The sequence below is a fragment of the Chiloscyllium punctatum genome, chromosome 14 (assembly GCF_047496795.1).
Source record: "Chiloscyllium punctatum isolate Juve2018m chromosome 14, sChiPun1.3, whole genome shotgun sequence".
NCBI classification, from domain to species: Eukaryota; Metazoa; Chordata; class Chondrichthyes; order Orectolobiformes; family Hemiscylliidae; genus Chiloscyllium; species Chiloscyllium punctatum.
Window position 1 is genome coordinate 18,811,597 of NC_092752.1, and position 24,493 is coordinate 18,836,089.

Sequence of the window (24,493 nt, forward strand, 5' to 3'; positions counted from 1 at the left end):
TTGTAGTGACATTGTGTGTTAGGGGTTCATGTTCATATCTCGGTTTCAGGTTTTATTTGATATCAGTTCTGTTGGGAGGCTTGATAGCATTATATTAATGAAAGTTGCTGTTAACCTTTCATTGTTAGTCATGACAATACAAATGTGCATTCTATCCAAACACAACTTTAAGATTTGTAATAAATTTCAGAGTCTAAAAACATATGGTGCAAATGATGAAATTGCATTCTCATTTAATGGCACTAGGAATAAAACTAACAAGCACTGGTTTGGCAGCACCTGGCCAGAGGAGCCCAATTCCAAGTCCAGTATGTTCAGAAGTGAAAGCTTTTATGCTCTTTATAAAAATAAAAGTGGAGAAGGGGTCAGAGAGAGCACAACTGAAGATGGGAGATATTTTAGGATAGAAGAGACTAAATGTTAATCGTGCATGGAACAAAGAGAAGTGAACGGTAATGATGATTGTAGTAATAAGGAAAGAAAGCATTGGGCTGTGTTAAGTGTTAATAGCAAAATAAAAGGCAGCTCTAAAGCAAAAGAATGATACGAAATTATAGACTGGCACTTTAGAAAAGGAAAGTTGTGGGAGAAAAAATCAATTTGAGGACAACCAGATGTTGTTGGACTCAATGTGACGTGCCCAGTTTAAAGACTGGGTACTGTCCATCAAGGTTGTGTTGGGCTTCAGTGGAATATTGCAGCAAACCAAGTATTTTTAATGAGGATGAGAATCATGTATTCATAAAACCTCTACAGTGTGTAAGTAGAGCCACACTGCTCATCAAGTCCACACTGACCTTCCAAAGAGCATCCTACCTAGACTTTATCCTATCCCTGTAACCCTGCATTTCCCATGGTTTCCCAGCCTGCACATCCCTGGATGCAATGGAACAATTTAACGTGGCCAATTGATCTAACCTGTACAACTTTGGACTGTGGGAGGAAACCAGAGCACCCGATGGAAATCCACACACAGCCGGGGAGAATGTGCAAACTCCACGCAGTCACCCAAGGGTGGAATCTTACCCAGATCCCTGGTGCTGTGAGGCAGCAGTGTTAACCACTGAGTCACCATGCTGCCCTGAAACTATGAATTGAAATAGCAAGCGATCTGTATGTTGAGGTCATGCTTGTGGACTGAGCAGAGGAGTTCTGCAAGGTACTCACTCAATCTCCGTTTTGAAGCAAAATTGTGGAGAATTAGATTGTGACACATGTACTGACATTCCTGACAATTGTTTCATAAAACTGATAGGGCTCAAATACTTTCCAGCAACATAGAAATGTGCTCATTTTATTCTCTTTTTATGATGAAGAGATGTCCTGAAGAATCGCCCTTAACTAAAAACGCCTTTTGCTTTGTCTCTCTTGTCACTGTTCCTGCCAGACCTATTGAATACTTCCAGCACACACTTTGCTCTTATTATAAGAAACATTTAGTGCCTCGGGCTTTTGGGGAACTGGCAGGGTTATGGGTGCACCCTGAAGGTGTAATTTCCTGTGTTTATGAAATGATTTTTTAAACAAGCTAGTTAAGAGTGTGAAACTGAGAACACTGCCTGTGTTAAGTATTGGGTTAATGCCACACATTGCAGACAGATCACAAAATAGTTAGAATCTGGAGTGGAAATTTAATTAAAATGACTCCGTACAGAAGATGTTTAAGGCTGGTGACAAATTGGTTTCTTTTTAAGCAGTACTGTAGATGTCTCTAGGATTTGGCAATGCACAAATGTGATTCAAGTGAATGCAGGCAGCAGAATAAAATGATTATGTCCTGCCCCTAGACAATTCTGAGCTTTAGTGCTAATAGGAAGGGCTATTGGTTACAGGTTACATTTGTGCTTTTAGTGAGAACCAATTAAGGTATTGAAATGAAAGTATTGTGCAAGAATCGTATTGTTTTGAGAGTAATTTTTCTTTGTGGAATATTGGTACTAAAACATCAGATAAACCTTGTGAATACTGTTGATGTATTGAAGACAAGTACACACACTTCGAATTTTTATGAATCATTGCTTGAATGTTTCACCGAAAGATAGTTTATTTTATAAGTAGAAAGAGCAGTATAGTGGAATTGACATTGTATATATTCAGGCAGTTTATTTGAATAGCTTTGTCCTATGGGAACTAGAAAGTGCTTTAGTTATTTTAGCTGATATGCGCTTACTTTAGCAGAACACATAACCATGCCAGGCTGATTTATTTTCTCTTCCTTGCAGGTTATAGTTAAAACACGGGCGGAATATCAGCCAAGTCAAAAGAAAGGCAAGTTTCAAGCACCGAAAATTGCTGAATTTACCATCAGCTTCACTGATGGGGTTTCGGAGAGGTTCAAGGTAAATGTCTTTGATCAATGAAATTGACCTAATCTTCGGAGCCACCTTTTGTTACCTGTTCTCCATTTCAGTCCATAGGCATCAAAATTTGGTGGAACATTAGACATAGCGAAATGAGTGAATTTTCAGGAATAACAAAAAAGCGCAGACAAGCTACAGGAAGGGGGTATGTTAATATCTGAGAATTATTCCTATTCAGGCTAGTCTTTTAGATACAAAGGCCCAGCCGTTTGTTGGTTTCTTACAATATTTTTTAATTTGTTCATTGTGTTTTAATGACCTGTGCATCTGGATCCCTAACTCTCTTGGGACCTCCACTGTTTGTGGATTGTCACAGTTCAGAAAGTATTCATTTGTATCCATTTTTGGCCTAAAGTGGATGGCCTTACACTGGCTACATTGAAACCCATTTAGCATTGTTTTGTCCATTCACTCAATCTATTAATATCACTTTGTAGTTTTTATCAAGTTTGTCAATGACTTGCACTTTAGAGAGCCAGCATAGAATATTAATTAAGAATTTTGATGGTGTTCAACCACTTTATCCTGACATACAGATTCTAACAATTTTCTGACAACAAACATTTGGCGAACTGCTTTAGAATTATCTTGTTTCCTTCTCTCACCTTTATTAAATTGCACAGAAAAATGTATATATTTAATCCATGGGAATGATTCCCTAATAGGGAGAAGATTATTGTTAGATCGTCTGCAATACTGGATTGGATACTATCCAGGCCCTAGTTATCTTTAGTTAATGGACAGTAGATTGAGCACTATGGCATGTAATTTTCTGAACATAACTTTCTGCAAGATGTGTCTTTACCTATGAATCACTCCTTACATTTACAGGGTAATAATAATGCGTTCTGCAGATAATCAGTGTGGCGAAAGATAGCATGACCTGGTCTGATTAGTATTAATAATTATGTATGAAATGCAATTATGGAGAACCCTGCGTAAATCCTTGTATAAAAGTGTTCTGCATTCAAACTGCACTTATCTGTCAGATGTGGATCAGCTTCTCTCAACTTTCCAACCCGTTCACCGTCTCTGAGGAAATTTAGCAGTAAGACATCCACCTTTCTCACTTGTAAAACCCATCAGGTAGGTATTTAACTGCCCTGGATTATTGTTCATGTTAGAAAACTACCTAGATTCCTGCCCTTTCGATCTGGATGGACTGCATCTGGACACATGACTAAACTCTCAGCCCAAATTCCCAACAGCCCCCTGAATCATGTAGTACATTCTTGTGGAGAATAAAGTGCTTCTACCAATGTTATGATGCAGATTCAAAGGCTGTGTTCTTCCTCTTGACAGCACTGGGGCTCCAGAGGCATTTTAAGTCCACGCTCAGCGGGCACACTTTACTGTTGAGTGCATGTGAAGGGAATCATGAAGCTCAAGTGGCCCTGCAACTTTCCCTGAGGGAAATGGATTTGTCTAATTCATTGGGCACCCTTTATTTCCAAACTTCCCTGAATGCTGATAGTGGCCTCTTTCCTGGAGGCCAGTTGGTGGTATGCTATTCAGTCCTGACAGTTGAAGTCACCTTGGAAAAAGGCAATGAACAAGTATTGGAAATGTCAGATACACTGTACCTCCTCCCTAGCCCTTCATTCCAGATGTAGCCTTCTAACTTGCTATGAACTTGGAGAAAAAGATTCAGCTGTCTGAACAGTGACTTTCCTGTATATCAGAATGACCTAAATACCAAATGAGAATCTCCTGGGATTCAACAGGAATAGCAAGTTAAATATATCTGTGAACTGAAATTTAATTTCTGTGCTTGTTTAAGCCTATGTCAATTGGCCTTTGTTAGCGGCGGTATATGGTCTTTAAAATGCTCTGTTATTGTTACTCTGCAAATGAATCGCATTGATGGTCTTATCTTAAAGACTGTTTACTTGGAACTGCAATTACGTTAATGAAGAAGGCAATTAAAAACTTCTTGCATCCTGTGTTTGAAAGGCCTGCTTTTTAGCTGCTCCACTCGAGCAATTTGTTTCCATCTGTTCTCACATCCATTACAAATTTTGTATTGGCAAGAATGTGAAAAATGGAGGCTAGTTCTGGTAATAACCAATGTGAACCCTGTATTTGTGTGAAATCAGCATGAAACACCACCTTTCAGATGCCTAGGATTTATGCCACTGTCACATTGGCTCAGATGGCATGAAAGATGCATCACTTTTCAGGAGTTCCTAAATGATTGTTAAAGTTGAGACTTCAATTTAATATGATTGCTATTACTTGAAAATTCAAGTTTCTTCATCACACCTGGTTTGAGAGAGGCTGGATTTTGTGATTTATAAAATGTTTATACAATTTGTAAAATGTTCAATGCCCAAAATGTTCCGTAGTTGAATTGCACCAATTTCCACAATAGGTAGAGATGGGTCGTCTTGTAGATTCTGCACTAGTGATGCACAGCTTATATAAAGTTGACATTCCTAGTAAGTGAAACTTCGGTTCAATAACATTCTCACCTTTTGTAGAAGAAGGTTAAGAGGTTCAAATCCCTTTCTAGAGAATTAGATAATCTGTACTAGCCCTTCAGTGCAATGACTACTGTCTGATTTTTCCATTAGGAGGTGAATTATCCTGTTTGATATTTCTCACTCAATCTCAACCTTAACATCACTAAACTGATCATCTGTCTAGCTTCTACATATGGATGTTTGCTATGCATAAATTGACTTCTGCAATTGCTTACATTTCCCAATCAATGAATTGCAGGCAATGCTTTGGGATGCCCTCAGGAAATGAAAGGTGCATTTTTGCTGTTTGCTTTTCTGTTTAAATTGTAGCCCTATTTTTATTTGTCTACAGTGAAGTAGAACAATTGCAACAATTATGTCAAGTTTTTTTAGCAAATGCTTTCTAAATTCACATTAATTTCTGGTTTTATTGTGTAGTGCACAATTCCATTGAACATGGGTTAATTGATCAGAAAAAAATGGATAAAATCATTGAAATTTAACCATTTTAAAATGTTAGATCTGTTTCTTGGAAATAGTTGACGTTTATGTATACACACTTTGAAAGACTAGGTGCCTTTCAGAACTGAAGAGTATCCTTTTGCGCTCTACACCCAAGTACATTTGGAGTAATTCACTGTTGTAATGCTGTTAAGACTGTCATAACCTGTGCTTGAATTACTGTCAGAAGCAGGTGAATCAGCCACGTTATCTTGCCTGGTCTGTCTGGTCAGGGTGCCATGTAGGAGGAGGGTTTTTAAAATTCTCCAGTACTTGTTTGCCAATTTTGCAGCCCTCCTGGGCCCCAGCATGACCTTTAACACTACTTACATTGTGATTATTGAAAATGATATGGTTTCTTTGTTTGAGTTTCGCTCTCTTCTTATGCCCTTTAGTTCTGGAACACACTGTCTAAAATTCTCTGCTTCCTTTTTTTTCCATCTCTAAAATGCTTCTTAACAGTATCTCTTTGACGAAACATTTGTTCATCTGCTCTAATATTTCCTTATTTATCAAATTCTATTTATAACATTTCTATCAAACGCACTGTATAATTACATCATGATGATGCTATTTTCAAGGTGAGAGGAGAAAGGTTTTGTATTTAACACTGTGGTCCCTGTGTGGAATTGACTTCCAGGGAAAGTAGTGGGTGTGAGTACAGTTACAACATTGAAAAAGTATTTAGATAAGTACCTGAATAAGAAATGTTTGGAGGGATACGGGCCAAGGGCAGGCATTGGGACTAGTTTATTTTGGGATTATGGTCAGCATGGACTGGTTGGACTGAAGTCTGTTTCCGTGCTGTATGACTCCATGGTTCTATGATGCCACCACTGCTGATGAAGGTTCCTGATGCTGGAGAAAACTTCATGACTATTGATCATCCCACAGTACCTTACCGGTTTCTAGTCCCTTATACACTTTCTTTAAATGATCGACACTGCTTGAATTTGCTTATGGAAAAACACACAGTTTATATTCCCTTTATATTAGCAGTCATGTTCAACAGCTTTGCTTCCTTCCACATACAAAACAATACTGTGCCAATTGCTATAGCAACACTCTGCTGAAATAGTTCAAGAAAATGTATTATATTACTTGGATAAAGACCTAAATGCAATTTATTACACTCTCTTGTCTATCCAGCTTTTATAACGTTCCATACAATTGGCTTCTGAACATTAGATGGGAAGCTGTTCTCTGCTGGATAAGGATGTTCTCCGCTGGATAAGGATGTTCTCCGTTTCCAGTGAAGAAAATCCTGCATTGGTATTGATGAACTTTCAAGTGAGAGCTCCTCCTGTACTTGCATTCACTTGCTCTTGTCAAATAAATGAGCTGTAAACTTATGAAAGGTAACATTGCATCCTTGGATACTGAAAGGAAGAAACAGAAAACGTGAATAAGTTGGGGGTGGGATGTAGATAGGGGTAGTTGTGAGGACACTAGCAGGTGGTAAATGTGAGTGTAGTACTGAATGAAAGGTTTTTGAAGCAAGGGTAAGCAAAATTGCTAAAATCAGACTTTAAGTGTTAAGCAAAGTTTGAGAGATGTGAAGAAGAGGTTGGTCTTAGCAATTCTGCTAAGGTAATTAAATTTACTCTTGTGATATGCTCAGCACTTTGAAACTATGCTGCTGGTATTGACCTGCTCAGACCCTTCTCCATTTCTGCTGACTAAGTGTCCAGGTCACTCATTGTCAATCCTTTTTGCAATTCATTTGATCCACAAGGATGACAACATTTTAAAGATATGAGTACAATTAGAGTCATAGAGTTCTACAGCATGGAAACAGACCCTTCGGCCCAACTTGTTGATGCTGACCCAATCTAGTCCCACCTGCCAGCACTTGGCCCATATCCCTTCAAACTCTTCCTATTCCTATACCTATCCAGATGCCTTTTAAATGTTGTAATCGTACTAGCCTCCACCACTTCCTCTGGCAGCTCATTCCGTACATGAACCACCCTCTGTGTGAAAAGGTTGCCCCTTAGGTCTCTTTTATATCTTTCCCCTCTAACCCTAGACCTCTAGTTCTGGACTCCCCCCACCCCAGGGAAAGGACTTTGTCTATTTATCCTATCCACGCCCCTCATGATTTTATAAACCTCTATAAGGTCACCCCCTCAGCCTCTGAAGCTCCAGGGAAAACAACCCTATCCCATTCAGTTTCCCCCTATAGCTCAAATCCTCCAACCCTGGCAACATCCTTATAAATCTTTTCTGTATACAATTGTTTTGGTGATAAACTTGACACCCACTTAATGCACAGCATGATTCTACAGCCAACAATGAGGGAAATGACTCCTAATTTTCCTGGTGTTATTTGAAGAATATTGATGAGATCATAGGTGAACTCTCTCTAACTAGTGATTTGAAAATTTAGCATTTATCACTTACATACAGATATGTAAATGTGTGAAATTGCTGGAGGAAAAGGATAGCTGGCCGAACTTGCCTCCCCATGATGTTTGATGCAACCTCCGCAATGTGATTCCCACCCAGTGATCTCCTGTGAGAGGCATGATGCACAAATTCAGACAGTGTCAGTGCATGTGTATTTACACTTCATTTACACATAACATAAATGTGTCAGACAGGAGCCCATTTGAGGCCTTCAAGAGGACATTGGATGATTATTTAGATAATGTGCATGAGTATGGGCGAAAGGTAGATGATTGGCACGAGGTAATGGTGTTCATTTAATGAACCTGTGTAAGCATGATGGTCAAATGGCCTCCAGCAACATAACACGGATGTGATTTCCTGAACTACCAAGATTTAATTGTAGTCAGTTTCTCCTTCTTTATGCTCACAACACTTAACACAAATCTTGATATCTTCTGCAAACTGGCGAAGAGTTTCTTCCAGTCCCTTCATGCAGGTCATTATTGAAAATAAGGAAAGCCAGTTTCCATAATTGTAACACCGATCCCTGTGGAACTCTGTCAGCAATTGTTTTCAACATAGCTCCATTACCCTTTAATAACAACCCTCTGCCTACAAGGTTGGAAATAATTTGTGCAGTCCAAGACCTAACTGCTCATCCCACTTTGGCTTAGTAAATAGCCTATTGCATGGCACCTTGTCAAAGCTCTTTGTAAATGCACTTAAGTGATACCAACAAGACTGGCCACAACCTCTGATCAGATACCTTGCTGAAAAATTCAACTAAGTCTCTTATAAATCCTGACCTTTTCCATGGCATGCTCAACACAGCTTAATAACTCCTTTCTAGCCAGGCAGTTATACTGAGTATCTTTAATGATGTCAGAACATGTATTTAATATATATACAATAAGCTAGGGGTGCATTAAGCATGATTCTAATTTCTTTTGTGCACCTTTGGGTGAATGCTTTATTGTTTCAAAACACCCTTATTCAGTGCAAAATGATATTTATAGTCATGATTGGGAGCAGCGCTCCGAAAGCTAGTGTGCTTCCAATTAAACCTGTTGGACTATAACCTGGTGTTGTGTGATTTTTAAATTGATATTTATAGTGACTGTAACGAGGTAGGCCTGGTGGACCTCATAGTATGAGATCCCTAATTGGGGCTGTTAATCTGGTCAGTTTGGGGGCCCTAGCTGACATATTTTAAAACTGGAACGTCAGAGATTCTGTTCGCTCTGAGAGCTGGCTCTGAGGAAGTTGGATCAGTGTCATAGACTCCACATGTAAATAAAGAGTGACTTGGTGATGGGATACCAGCCTCTGGAGTTATTTCAGTATTGACCTGCATTTGTAGAACTCCATTTTTTGCAGTTAACAGTCTGCTGTATGGTTGATAATTGCGCGTTGTGTATTGTAATGAAGACTCACTCAACGTAGCAATTTAACTTGTCTGCCATATCTTGGGAGTCCACCTGAATTTAATAGTGAGGAATTCTTTAATAGCTCAGTATGATTTGTTAATGACCCTTGGACTTCCAACAGAGCTAAAGTAATTCTGCTGTTGCAGCTGTCATTTTTTTTTCTCTTCTATAGTGATTTTGTGCCTATCAAATTTAATGCGCTTATAGGAGTTTTACATTTATGCCTGTTCTCCCCTGAGTCATTTTCTGTGATTGATTAATTCTGGTTTGTTCTTGTATAGTTACCCACTTTTTAGGTTTATGCAGTGATTTGCCTTTCTTGTGGCTTCCTTTCCACCTTAGCATGGCAATATCCTGCTTTGTATAAGGTTAAGCAGTGAAGCTAATTCAAGTCCTTTGCCACACTCTCAAATCCAGCTCTGTCGAAATCCAAAACTACCAAGTTTGATTTGGCTGAATTCAACATTCATCTGAATGGATAATCACGGCCTTGGTTTAGGGTTTCATCTGGAAGACTGCATCTGAAATTTAGCACTCCTAGAGTACTGAAAAAATGCCAGACTTAGATTATGATATACCTTCTCAAAATGTATGGAATACACTCTATTGCTATGTGAACTAACTTATTTTGCTATTGTTTGAGAGACAAGATTCATTATTTTTACATCCATAAGGCTGAATCTTAACCCCCAGAAACAGGAAGGTTGCTGTTAACTAGCAAGTGGAAATGAACTTTGAGCCATCCTTGTGCAGGAGAACAGATGGATGGACCTGTAAAATAAGACTCCTCCCCAATTGCAGTATATCTGTCACCTGTGAGTGGAGGGTGTGCTACATGTCTGTGACCTGATTTGAGACCCTTGTTTGGTCAATTAATTGCCCACTTAAGTGCCTCCTCCTATCACCATTCGGATTCAGCGGGTGGCTGGAGAGATCCGTGCTCTGCATTCACCCTGACTGATTAGATCCTACAGGCTGCTGCCCAATGAAATGCCTCCTTTTATGGGTCCCCAGTGCAAATCTAGGACCCACCCAACCCTACAGTTGGCTCTCCCTGTGTTCGACCACCTGTTTTTGACAGCGTAATGTTTACCACTCACAGAGAATCATACAGTTTAGAAGAGGCCATTCGACTGAGAGTCTATATCACCATGTTCCGACCTTGTTGGGCGCTGGTGGTTAAACTCTCTATTTGAGTCATTCTAGTTAATCTACTCTCGATTCCAGCACTGAAGGGTTTTAATGTGTATGTGCGTTAGTTGTTAAGTCTGTGATGTGTCCTGTTTTAGAATTGTACACTGTTAGTAGAATGAGAATGAATCAACCTCCTATAGCCGTACATTGTTGTTGTTGTTTCATTTATCTACCCTCCCTGAACTATATTGCTCACAGTTCAGTAATGTCTTGATTTTAAAAATTCTTATCCTTGTTTCAATAAATTTGAACCTTCCCATCTATGACATCCCCTAGCCCTACAACATTGCGACCCCTGCATACTCCACCTCGACTTCGAACATGGTACTTTATTGTTAGTGACATTACCATCAGTCCTGTGACGTAGGCCTTGAGCTTTGGAAATCTGTTGATTTCTCATTGTTTTTAGTTCAAATAACTTGGGCCAACTTGGCTGAGCTTGTGAATTATTTTTTGCTAATTGCAAGTTGCATCGCATTTGTTTTTTATGAATGGCTACTTGCTTGCAAGGCCTAGTGAGATGAAACTTTGGCAAATTTCGTAAGCTATCACCAACTCTCCCCTTGTTGCAACCCCATCTTGCCATGTGCCATTCTCCTGAACAATTTGCCAGTCACTGCATTCCTGCTGAAAGACTGGTATCCACTGTACCCATTTCCTGAAAAGGCTGCAGGGCACCAGGACAAATGTTGGTAATCTGGCATTGCATCTCACCTGACAATGACATAGCTGGTCATGGACACAGCTGCCATGGCTGACACTCCCTTGCACATACAACCCTATTATCTCACCATACTCTCTTTTTATACACAAGGTCTCACTATTTATCTGTCCTTAGCTACATCCCATCTACACACACTCTCTACGTGACTAACATCCTGCCTCAATGTCCACTGGACACCTGCATCTTGTCATGTTGCAGTCGAGGAACATCACATGGAATCAAGCAATCAGACAATTGCAAATGTGAGCTTTTATTTGTAGCCATCAAAAGTGAACAAAATCACAATGTATGGAGATTATGATTTGACCCTCCAATGCAAGCTAATCTTTGGCATCTTGAACAATGGTGGTTGAATGTTTCATGATGCAGGATTAGTGGTGCTGGAAGAGCACAGCAGTTCAGGCAGCATCCAATGAGCAGCGAAATCGACGTTTTGGGCAAAAGCCCTTCATCATGATGCAGCCAGCTTTCAGCTACCTGAAGCAGGTGTCAGTCAGGCCCTGTGTGGCTTGTACAACTGAGCTCTGTCCTGTTCAGAGAGAGCTTCCACCTCGCCAAAATCCTCAACTTCCTCCAGCAATTGTTCCTGTTCCTTGTTTCTTAGCATCCAGCACACCACCACCTTGTTGTCTTCTCCAATCATACAGAGCACAGCACAGGGGGATGATGAGGCGTGTTCTGTCCAGACTATAACCACAGTAAAGTGGTTCATGCAGCGGGACCGCATCTTTAGCAGCCCCATTATTTACTCTGCCACAGCCCCATTTGAAACATGGACAGCATTGTACCTGCATTGCTCATCAGTCAGAGGTTTGTACAATGATGGCATCAGCTATGGTCATGGAGGGTAACCTTTGTTTCCAGTAACCAGTCTTGTAAGGCTTCTGGACCCTCGAATGTACCTGAGGGTACTTCAGGCTGTAGGAATTGTGGTTGCTGCCAGGGTAGTTGGCAGACCCCTCCAGGAAGAGGTAAATAGTGATCACTGATCACTTAAACATGAACGGAATGGAGCACCTTCCTGTTGTTGAATTCTACTGTCAGTGTCCTCTCAATCCCACGTCTGTGCAGCCAATTGCACCTTGCACCTGGGGGAAGCCAGATATGTTCCCATATCCGACTGTCCATGCTGCAGCATTGAGCTCATCAAGAAACAAAATGGACCAGTGTGATTGCCATGCAGGCAGCTAGCACAGTCAGCAGGTGTTAGACTGATGTCTGTGTACCATTTTGCCACCCAACTGATAACCATGATGGAGGGGAGGGGAGTGTATTGTCAGTGTGAGTGCCGATAGCATTTATGCCTGTCCCTGTCCACGACACATCCCTGCAGCAGCCTTTTAATACCAGTTGCCTGTGTACCCTGCAATGCAAGCATGTTCTTCCTAACTCTCACCCATGGGTGGACCTAAGAGTCCTGAGGGCTTGGCAAATATTGGAAGCCACTGTCTGTGAATTGTTCTTTTTAATTATTTTTCCTTCCCTGGTTAGTAACTCTGCAGGCCTTCAGGTTCTGTGTGCAGCAATGAATTCCGGAACCACAAGTCAATGCTCACAGTGGGCAGAACCTTGGAGGGATTGCATACATACACAGGGAACATTGCACTGATCATGTCTGAGACAGTTTTTAGTGCTGAGTCATATGGAGGCTCACTGCAGCAAGCTGAGGACCCTAGGTACCCGCTCTGCGTTTCTTGCTGAGATTTTTATATGGCTAGCTTGTTTTGGCCTGTTTGGTAAGATAAGTAACTGAACATTTAGTTGGGTATGTTGTGGCATTAATGAGGCCTTTCTTATACTATAAACCCCCACTTAATGGGCAAATTGCCCTGCCTGGCAAGAATATTTCCTTGCTGCTTGGCTAATGATTAAAAGATGTTGGGGGTTTGTTGTGATCTGGAGAAAGGCCTCACCAGACTTCTCATCTGATTCTTTCACAAGTACCCACGTCAGTCGGGCCCTGATAAGATTTTTGCACTGGCTGTTAACCATTACATCTGTCACATTGAGAAAAAGAAAATTTTAAGATGTTGCTGACTGTGCACTGGGTTTAAAATCCTTGTGATAAAGGATTTTACGTGTGTGTGTGTGTGATGTTCAAATGTTGAGGATGTCAGGAGGAGGATGAACTTGTCAGCAGGTCTGATTGGAACATGGAGAAGATTCAGAGAAGGTTATTCGTGGTCGTATTGATTTTTATTTTTGCACACTATCTTTGCTTTTCCACTGGGGTCTAGTGTGGAGGTGGTGCTAGGATTCCCAAGGCTAATTGGGAACATTAAACCATGTCTTGGATATTTCTTACAAGGTCAAGCTGTTCTGAAATGTTTCTTGAAGTTGGAGCACTCTGCTCCAAGATAATGATGATGTTACCCACTACGCTGCAAAGCCTATATAATATTGATTTAAAATATAGACAGAAAGGTTGGAGATGCAAGGAATTAACCATTAGCTTTATTTGTATTCGGAGGAGTTCAAAAGTGTTTTAGCAAATTGGGAGCAAGATATGAACGCTGGACTGATTTATACTATAGAGAACAACAGGCTAGTCAGTGAGGTCCATTTTAACCTGAATGTGTGTCATATTCAATTTACAACTGAATATAAAAGTTTTATATTTTGATTTAATTCCTCAAGATTTTGCAACTGGGGACCTATTTGGTGCCATTCAAGCCCAGTGGAATTATCTTTGTATTGTTTTGCATTGCAAGTATTAGTGGGAAAGCCAGAAGAATAGCAGTCACTTTCTGAATAAGAATTTGGTCAGATGCTTCCATTGTAGGTTTATGCATGTCTTGATCACATCAGATGCTGCACTGATTCCATTCAGTGATAAGAAAACTATGTTAACAACTTTGATTAATAAACTCTGATGGCAAATGATTGTAAATTTTACAGTGAATCTTAGACAAGTTGTTGAAAGTCTGTTGTTTGGTGCCACACTGCGAGACAGAAGGGGAAGTCCAACTGTGCTTTGATACTTGGCCAAGCCACACTACAACATGTCTTTAGTGGGAACAGGGTGTCTCTACCTTGCTTGCAATTTTGTTTCATAGTATATTAGTGGTGTACAGTCCTCATCTCCAGATGGAAAGCACATTGTTGAAAGCTCCTCCAAACTGACTGTGAAGTATCAGACAACCAAGTCTAGTGACTGCATGGGGGGTGAATTCCTCTGTGAATAATTATCAGGGGTGAATTCCTGTGTGAATCATTTATAGCAGTTCGTCAATTCTTTGTGTTAAAAAATTCATACAAATGTTGGCATCTGTTCATGTATTTCACTATTCCCCTGATTTTGAAATTAAAATACAGTCTCCTCTTAATTCAAAGGTCATCAATTTGAATAATCTGATCATTCAGGTCTGAGCATAAAATTTGTGTGACTTAAAATCGTGGACAGTTTATATTTTGCTAACGTGAAAAGAAACTTTAAACTATCAGTAGATGTGACAAAATGTTTTCTCGAGCAGATTGCTTAACATTCGATCGGAGGTTTGCCATGGGAACAGGATCTGTACTACCCGAGGATGTAAAGTCTGTGTTATCTGGCATGCCCAGGTGGTGCTGGATAATGAAAAAATGATTTAACAGGGCATTACATCTCTCTGGGCACAAATAGTCTTTTAAAGGGTTGAACAGAGAGGGAAAGTATTTCAGTAGTCAAGGAGATCTGGTAAAGCAGGGCATGACTGTACAAACCCCACAACTAAAGACGAGGCTGACACCACAACTGACTCCTCGACCTTCTGAATGGCTTTTTCTCACAAAAAAGATTGAGCTGTCAATTTTATTCACAGTTGCTCTGAGCGATGTATCTTTGTTCTAAGAGAATAATCAAAATCTACCTGATAATATAGTGAATCAAATTAAAGTCTAAGAATATCTTCTGCAGATTTATAGTCTACACCATTTTGTTATTACTTTAAGGAATGAATGCATTATCTGAATGTTGATTGTGCCTGGCTTTTTCCAAAAAAAAGGAACTGTCATAAGTTCTGGTTACTAGAAAATTCTGGTTCATAGAGGGCCAAATAAAAGTTTACTGTACATTCATGTCAGATCTCAGCTGATGAGCGTGTACTCTGTTACCACAATGTGGTGTTAAATGCTCAGATAGGAGTTGCTAATTAATTCAGCTAGTCACTCTGACCAGAGTGAAAAATATCTAATTTTTGCAAGGCATTATATTTCTTAAACGAACCTCGTAATTTCTACAGTCATGTGTTTCATTAATATATTTTGAGTTGTGATTTTTACAATGTGAAACATGAATTTTTGAGACAAATGTGTTATGATGTGCATTTTAAATACAGCCAAATAAATAAATACCCACACTGAATTTTAGTTTGCTTTATTGCAACCAGATCTGACATTTGGAACAAAGTAAGCTTCTAGAACAGGGCAGCATGGTGGCTCAGTGGTTAGCACTGCTGCCTTACAGCACCAGGGACATGGGTTTGATTCCAGCCTCTGGCAACTATCTGTGTGGAGTTTGTACATTCTTTCTGTGTCTGTGTGGGTTTCTTCCTACAATCCAAAAATGTGCAGGTAAAGTAAATTGGCTGTGCTAAATTTCCCATAGTTTGAGGTGCATTAGTCAGGGTTAAATACGAGGGGTGGGTCACTCTTCAAAGGGTCAATGTGGACTTGTTGGGCCGAAGGGCCTGTTTCCATACTGTAGGGAAACAGTATTTTGTGTGCGTTATATTTCCAAATTGGAATTTTAAAAATCTATTCACTTATGGGATGTGGGAATCTCTGACTAGACCAGCTTTTATTGCCTATCCCTAACTGTCCAGAAGGTAGTTAAAAGCCAACCACATTGCTGTGGATCTGGAGTCACATGTCGGCCAGACCAGGTAAGGATGGCAGATTTGTTTAGAATATTCCATATTGAAAGTGAGCAAGGTGAACTCAAATTTTCATATACATCTTATTGCTATTTCATTTTTTTTTCCTTGGGCTGAGTTTACTCCTTTTTACATTTTGCTGAAATTCATGGTGGGCTGTCTGACAGAGCCCATGTCAACTTTACCCTCTTCAGCTCATATGTAATATAGTTGACCTCTCCCACCTGGCTTGTGCAGCTAGAATGGAGAAGTGCTTGTCACTCTTGGATCTCTGAATTGTTCACTCCATGGCACATCAGATGCCGCAAGCCAGAAACCACTGCACGCTGTTATACTCTCATCGTTGACGAAAGTGTGGCCCAGTAAGGGAAGCTGGTGTCCTGTCTTTCCAATGGAGACCTGGGGGTGGCTGTGGAAAGGGCAGTTTCCTCCCTCCAAACTTCCAAAGGAGACCATGCCACTAGGTGGAGCCAGCCTGGACAGAGAGCAGCTTGGGTCAGTGTGGTTGGTATCCAGGCTCCAATATAATGCACAGCCTTGCAGAAAAGAAGCCACAGGGTAAGCCCCAGAGGGCTGTAGAGTTTAAGTTGAGGATCACCTTACCTCAGGCAAGGGGCAAGGCTGAGAATACAGCACCTTCATTGTGAGCTCAGCTGGTATGGGAATTAAACCCGCATTGGGCATAATCCTATATGGTAAACCAGTCATCCAAGCTAACTGACCATTTTCTCTCTACATCGCTCATTCTCAGGCCCACACTTCTTCTTCCAGCTCTGCTATTGCTACTCACCAAGACTCATGGACTGCAACTATTCAATATGGTATACAACATGTCTACTCACTAGCTCTCACCGGCATCATTCTGCCAAACCATTAACATTCTCTGCTCTCTACACTTCCTACTCCAGTCTGGGGGCACTTCTTCACCTGTTTCCCCGCGTCGCCACCATCTACTATCCCATCTGCTTCCAGAATATTAATTCCCCAGAGAAGGCCAAGAGCAATGTTGGATTGGTGGATGTCCGGTGTGAGGACAGAATGCTGGGGTTGGCCAGAGAAGAGGGTGAACATTCATGTAGGAGTACAGACTTCTGTGGATAAACAACTGAGTGAGCTTCATCATGCTATTCTGCACCGCTCTTCCACTAATACTGGTACAACTCATTCTTATCTTGAACAAGCTTTTCTCCCTTTTCTTCACACCCAATTCCCTCTCCTGTGCAATTTGTAATGAACCAGCAAGCTATAGTGAGAAAGAAGCCAGTACTGTATATGCTCAGCTGAGCCTCTGAGGAGGCCCCTTGATGGATGTACTGGCATGGGTTTCACCTGCATCCTTTGGAGACTCACCTTGGTGGGTTCTATCTCTAGATTAGCCTCAGGAGCACAATCTGGTGAGCATGGCACTGACTTATCTTTGCAGCTGGTCAAGATAGAAATGCCCCGCTCTCTTCAGCAAGAGGACATTTGGAAGTCAGGCACCTATGCAGCTCCAAGCAGGTTATTCTATGGACTCTGCCATTAGTGACTGTCAAATGTGCAGAGAGGCTTAGGGTTAGCTAGCAGGTTTATCAGGCAATCAGTAATGGGGATCATTGGATGGATGCGTCCACCAACATTATAAGTACCATGCTGGCCCCAGCTGTATCTCTATGGACAGGCTGGCTACTGCCATGGAGACTTGGGTTCAGCACATTCAGATATGTGCTCAGACCTGCACTCTGTTGCTGTATCAATTGGTGTTCAGTATCCATAAGACCATAAGACACAGGAGTGGAAGCAAGGCCATTCAGCCCATCGAGTCCACTCTGCCATTTAATCATGGCTGATGGGCATTTCAGTTCCACTTACCTGCATTTTCCCCATAGCCCTTAATTCCTTGCGAGATCAAGAATTTATCAATCTCTGCCTTGAAGACACCCAACGTCCCGGCCTCCACTGCACTCCATGGCAGGCTGAAGAAATGTCTCCTGATTTCTGTTCTAAATTGACCCCCTCTAATTTTAAGGCTGTGCCCACGGGTCCTAGCCTCCCTGCCTGACGGAAACAACTTCCCAGCGTCCACCCTTTCTAAGCCATGTATTATCTTGTAAGTTTCTGTTAGATCTCCCCTCAACCTTCTAAACTCTAATGAATACAATCCCAGGATCCTCAGCCATTCATCAAATGTTAAGCCTACCATTCCAGGGATTATGTGTGTGAATCTCTGCTGGACAAACTCCCGTGCCATTGTGTCCTCCCTGAGATGTGGGGCTCAAAATCGGACACAACATTTTAAATAGTGCCTAACTAGACTTTGTAAAGTCTCAGAAGCACATCGCTACTTTTATATTCCAACCCTCTTGAGATAAATGACAACATTACATTTGCTTTCTTAATCATGGACTTAGCCTGCGAATCAACCTTTAGAGAATCCTGAACTAGCACTCCCAGATCTCTTTGTACTTTGGCTCTATGAATTTTCTCACTGTTTTTAAAAAAAACAGTCCATGCCTGTATATTTTTTTCCAAAGTGCAAGACTTCACACTTGTTCACGTTGAATTTCATCAGCCGTTTCCTGGACCACTCTCCTAAACTGCCTAAATCTTTCTGCAGCCTCCCCACCACCTCAGTACTACCTGCCTGTCCACCTAACTTCGTATCATCGGCGAACTTCGCCAGAATGCCCCTAGTCCCTTTATCCAGATCGTTATTATATAAAGTGAACAGCTGCGGCCCCAACACTGAACGCTGCGGGACACCACTTGTCACCAGCTGCCATTCTGAAAAAGAACCTTTTATCCTAACTTTCTGCCTTCTGTCAGACAGCCAATCCCAATCCATGCCAGTAGCTCACCTCTAACACCATGGGCCCTCACCTTGCTCAGCAGCCTCCCATGAGACACCTTTTCAAAGGCCTTATGAAAGTCTAGATAGATAACATCCACTGGGTTTCCCTGGTCTAACCAACTTGTTACCTCTTCAAAGAATTCTAACAGGTTTGTCAGGCATGACCTCCCCATACTAAATAAATGCTGACTTGTTCTAATCTAACCCCGTACTTCCAAGAATTTAGAAATCTCATCCTTAATGATGGATTCTAGAATTTAACTACAGCTGCAGTAAGGCTAATTGGTCTATAATTTTCCATCTTCTGTCTTGATCCTTTCTTGAACAAGGGGGTTACAACAGTGATTTTCCAATCATCGGACATCCCCTGACTCCAGTGATTTCTGAAAGATCACAGTCAGTGCCTCCACTATTTCCTCAGCCACCTCTCTCTCAACTCTAGGATGTAGCCCATCGGGGCCAGGAGATTTATAGAATTTTAGACCTTTTAGCTTTTCTAGCACTTTCTCTTTTGTAATGACTACCATACTCCACTCTGCCCTCTGACTGTCCTTAATTGTTGGGATATTACTCATGTCTTCCACTGTGAAGGCTAACACAAAGTACTTATTAAGTTCTTCAGCTATTTCCTTATCTCGCAGAACTAGCTTTCTACCATCAATTTGGAGCGGCCCAATTTCTACTTTTGCCTCTCGTTTGTTTCTTATGTATTGAAAGAAACTTTTGCTATCATTTCTAATATTACTGGCTAGCTTACCTTCATATTTGATCCTCTCCTTCCTTATTTCTCTCTCTTTAACCTCTTGTTTGTTTGTTTGTTTGTTTGTTTTTGTAGTCTTCCCAATCTTCTGATATCCCAGTGCTCTTGGTCACTTTATAGGCTCTCTCTTTTTCTTTGATACATTTCCTGACTTCCTTTGTCAGCCATGACTGTCTAACCCCTCCCCGGATAATCTCTTTTCTTTGAGATGTACCTCCGTACTTTTGTCCTCAATTACACCCAGAAACTCCTGCCATTGTTGCTCTACTGTCTTCCCCACTAGGCTCTGCTTCCAGTCGATTTTCTCATGCCCCTGAAATTACCTTTATTTAACTGTAACACCATTATATCCGATTTTGTCTTCTCTCTTTCAAACTGCAGACTGAACTCTACCGTATTATGATTGCTGTCTCCTAAGTGTTCCCTTACTTTAAGATCTTTTATAAAGTCTGGCTCATTACATAGAACGAAGTCCAGAATAGCCTGCTCCCTTGTGGGCTCCATCACAAGCTGTTCCAAAAAACCATCCTGTAAGCATTCCATGAATTCCCTTTCTTTGGATCCACCTGCAACATTATTCACCCAGTCCACCTGCATATTGAAGTCCCCCCATGATCACTGTGACCTTGCCTTCCTGACATGTCCTATCTATTTCCTGGTACATCTTGCGTCCCTGGTCCTAATCACTGTTAGGAGGTCTGTACAGAACTCCCATTATGGTTTTTTTGCCTTTTGTGGTTCCTCCACTCCACCCACACAGACTCCACGTCATCTGACCCTATGTCATTCAGTGCCATAGATTTAATCTCATTCTTAACTAACCCTGCAACCCTGCCCACTCTGCCCTATCTTTTCGATAAGTTGTAAATCCCTAAATGTTTAACTGCCAGCCCTGAACCCCCTGCAACCATGTCTCTGTGATGTCTACCGTATCATAATCATTCATGATGATTTGTGCTGTTGATTTATCTACTTTGTTACGAATACTATGGACATTCCGGTAAAGCACCTTTAATGCTAATTTTCTTATCCTCATGATTTCCAACATCTCTAGTAATACGTCCTAAGTTATCCTTCCTTCTTGCTTAATTCCTAGCTTGCCTCGAACTTAAACCCTGCTCACATGCTAACCTGCTGCTTATCTATCTGACTCCATACTCCCTGTTGCCTTTCCCTCCCCAACCCCTCCCCCCACTCCGACTAACAAGTTTAAAGTTCTAATGACCACCCTATTTCTCCTTTTTGCCAGAACACTGGTTCCAGATCGGTTCAGGTGGAGACCGTCCCATTGGTACAGATCCTTCCGGTTCAAAAACTGATGCCAATGTCCCACGAAATAGAATCCCTCTTTCCCACACCAATCTTTTTGCCACATGTTTATTAGAGGCAGACAATAAATGCTGGCTGAGCCAGCAATGCCCATGTCTCCATGAGTGAATAAAAAATGGTGGTACTCTCTCACTAAAGTCACCCTTTCACATACTCCGTTGTGAGAATGTGGCAGCTCTGTGATGTGTTCCACTGTCAGATATGAAAAGTGATGCAAAAATTACAAAGCTAAGTGAGCCTTTTTTTTTCTCATGTGCCTGTGTAGCTTTGTATATCTAACATGACTTGGGTGGGGGTAGGGGAGTGCAGTTAATGCGAAGTATATAGCAGTCATGATTGAAACTTATGACATCAAACATTCTTAATGGATGCTGAAAAAAGGACCCTTCAATTGAATGGCAGATGGATGGCATTATAATCAGTGGATGCATGATTAATTGCCCCTGGCAGGGTCGCCCATGGAAATTGAAGCAACCAGTTCTGATGAGAAAAGCAGTAATTTACTCTGCCTATTCTCCCTGCAGTGGCAGTAATTTAGTTTCCGTATTGTGCATTTAAGTTTGGTGTAAAGATGGCAAGGGTTAAATTTTCAGTGTTGTGTGTTAGTGACTGTGTGTTCCTGATAATATTTTGTGCTTACCCTATTTTTGTTCAGCTGCCTTGGAAGAAGGTTAATTTTCCCCATTTTAATCACAGGTAGATAGGGTAATGAAGGTGTTTGGTATGCTTTCTTTAATTGGTCAGAGTATTGAGTACAGGAGTTGAAAGGTCATATTGCAGCTGTACAGGACATTGGTTAGGCCACTGTTGGAATATTGCGTGCAATTCTGGTCTCCTTCCTATCAGAAAGATGTTGTGAAACTTGAAAGGGTTCAGAAAAGATTTACAAGGATGTTGCTGGGGTTGGAGGATTTGAGCTATAGGGAGAGGCTGAACAAGCTGGGGCTGTTTTCCCTGGAGTGTCTGAGGCTGAGGGGTGACCTTATAGAGGTTTACAAAATTGAGGGGCATGGATAGGATAAATAGGCAAAGTCTTTTTCCTGGGGTTGGGGAGTCCAGAACTAGAGGGCATAGTTTTAGGGTGAGAGGGGAAAGATATAAAAGAGACCTAAGGGACAACTTTTCCACGCAGAGGGTGGTATGTGTATGGAATGAGCTGCCAGAGGATGTGGTGGAGACTGGTACAATTGCAACATTTAAGAGGCATTTGGATGGGTATATGAATAGGAAGGGTTTGGAAGGATATAGGCCGGGTGCTGGCAGGTGGGACTAGATTGGGTTGGGATATCTGGTCGGCATGGACAGGTTGGACTGAAGGGTCTGTTTCCGTGCTGTACATCTTTATGACTCTAAGATCGTCACCACACAATTCAGATCTCCCTATTTACTTCCCAAATGCAAAATTAGAAACTTGTTTTCTCATTGAGAATTTTTAAAAAATTCTTGCTGTATTTCCTTAATTTTCTCGCCCTTGCTCGTGCCATTTAAAGCATAGGAAAATTTGTTTTTGGTATTAAATCGAATTTTTACGTTTTGCCTGACTTGTTTGAACATGGTTTCAGCAGCAATTTTTGATTGTCTTCTCGAATGACTGAATGGCTACCTCATTCTTCACCCCAGTGCTAAACAGAAATGCAATCTGAAAAGGGAAGATTTGTATGCACAGGGCATGCTGAAATGTGATGAATCCAACAATAATCAGGTCGGTGAGCTCACTGGTAGCACAATATAATTTTGTGATGGATTTTCAATGAGTCACTCTTGCATGCTATCTGGAATGATGCTGCAGTCTGACAGACTGGATTACTTTGTTGGATTGATCAGGGTGATTCTAAGATGGACAGAAATATAGCTGTGACAGACCCTGTGGCTAGGCATGAGTGTATGCATATGGTACACATCATATGTCATCAAGCTAGCAATGTTGCACTATGCCTCATGGTGACTCCTTATTACCTCTGGGGTCAGACCACGCGCATGTTTTACAACTGCATTTTCAACCACAGGGGATAGTTTTGATGCAAGCTGTCAATATTCATAGGATAATGAGTATTGTTGACATTTATCTACATTGCACATTGTTGATCTGGTAATAGAGGAGAATAATGAGGCTTTGATGCTTTTTTTCTGTGGCAACGTTATGTCCAATCATGGTTTACTGGCACTGATACGTACATTTCATTACATGAAATAATTTAAGGGCTCCTGACAATTTAAAATTACTTAGAGAATGGGGTCTGATCAACACACAGCACCAATCCATCGACATTTAAATCATGTAGCCTTCCTTTTTATGGAAACCTCAAGAAGGCCTGAGGTTTATAATGCAGGAAATCATTAAGGCTTACAAAGATGAGATGAATCAAAAATGTAATCATTTAGGTTTCAGATGCCTGAAACTTGCAGAAATAAAGAAAATTTGGGATAAAGTACAATTCTGTCATAAAATTAAACTACAGCTATTTTGTCAGTTTTACATTTATTTACCATATGTTATCTGCTTGGTTCATCTGCCCATTGAATAGAATATGATCATATTACTATGTTGCCTTCAATCATTAAAATTACAATAACACAAACCATCTGTCCAAAATTCCATTACATTGATGGTTAACATGTTTTCTCCAGTAACATTTATGGTCAAGAGCAACTTTTCTGTGTTTTTTTTTGGAAAAAAAAGCTCCCTTTTGTGGAGACTGATTCTAATCAGCGAGAGGCTTCTTAATTCAACACCTTAAGTTAATATATTTTGTCAGATGACGGTTATGCTCAGCAAAACATTGTTTGATGTATGCCTCCTTCAGGTGTTGGCCGTTTTGAATCTTCATGCATTCTTGGCTGTGTTGAAATTGAAGCTGAGCATTTAGGGCCATAAGAAATAAGTCGGACTAAGCCGTTGGTTCAGTCCCTCGAGCCTGCTCTGCCATTCTGTTAGGATCGTGGCTGATTCAGCATTGATGTTTGATATGTCCACTTTCCTGTCTGTTTGCCCCTAATAATAATCCTTAGATTTTTGATCAGTAGTGGAAATCATCTATCTCAGCCTTAAATATACACAAGGACTCTGTCCCCAAAACTTTCTGTGGCAAGGAGTTCCAAAGACTCTCAACCCTCAGAAGAAACTCTTCCTCATAGTAGTCATAAATTCACACTCCTTTCTTCTGAGACTATGTCCTCCGAATCTAGACTCTCCCATAGAGGGAAGACATCATTTCAGCATGGTCTGCTGTTTTTTTTTGTTTTTCAGGAAATTAAGACAATTTCTGTTTTCTATCTGTCTGATTCTATTGCTTTCTATGCAGTCCTGGCAGAGAAACCTCTACAAGGGCTTCTGTTCCCATTCCTGCACCATTGCTGCTGGAGTTCCCTAAGGATTTTTGCTTGGTGTCTGACTGTGTTCCTCACTGACCAACATTTGGCTCAGTGACCTATAAGATCAGATAGCTCCTTAAATCCTGCTGGAGCAACCCTACAGGATTTCTGAGCCAGGTTGCCCAAAATTTGAAGTCTTCCTTGGAGGATGTGTCTAGTATCAGTAACTTGCGTCTTGAATGTTGATGAAGCTCAAGGAGCCATGCCCATCAATCCTTGCACCCCTTGGATAATATGTGCGTTGATCATATTAGCATGGTGTCTAAGCCCCAAGAAGCAACCAGGCTCAT

At 41.0% G+C, this 24,493-nt stretch overlaps 1 protein-coding gene across 1 annotated transcript in view; it reads left to right on the top strand.

Moving 5' to 3' along the window:
• The window catches only part of LOC140485650 (neuronal vesicle trafficking-associated protein 1-like), a 63,816-nt gene that overhangs the window by 25,915 nt on the left and 13,408 nt on the right, over positions 1–24,493 (top strand). The window contains exon 3 of the mRNA XM_072584020.1: positions 2,223–2,339. Coding sequence (XP_072440121.1) covers positions 2,223–2,339 — 117 coding nt within the window. The remainder of the gene's footprint in view (positions 1–2,222; positions 2,340–24,493) is intronic.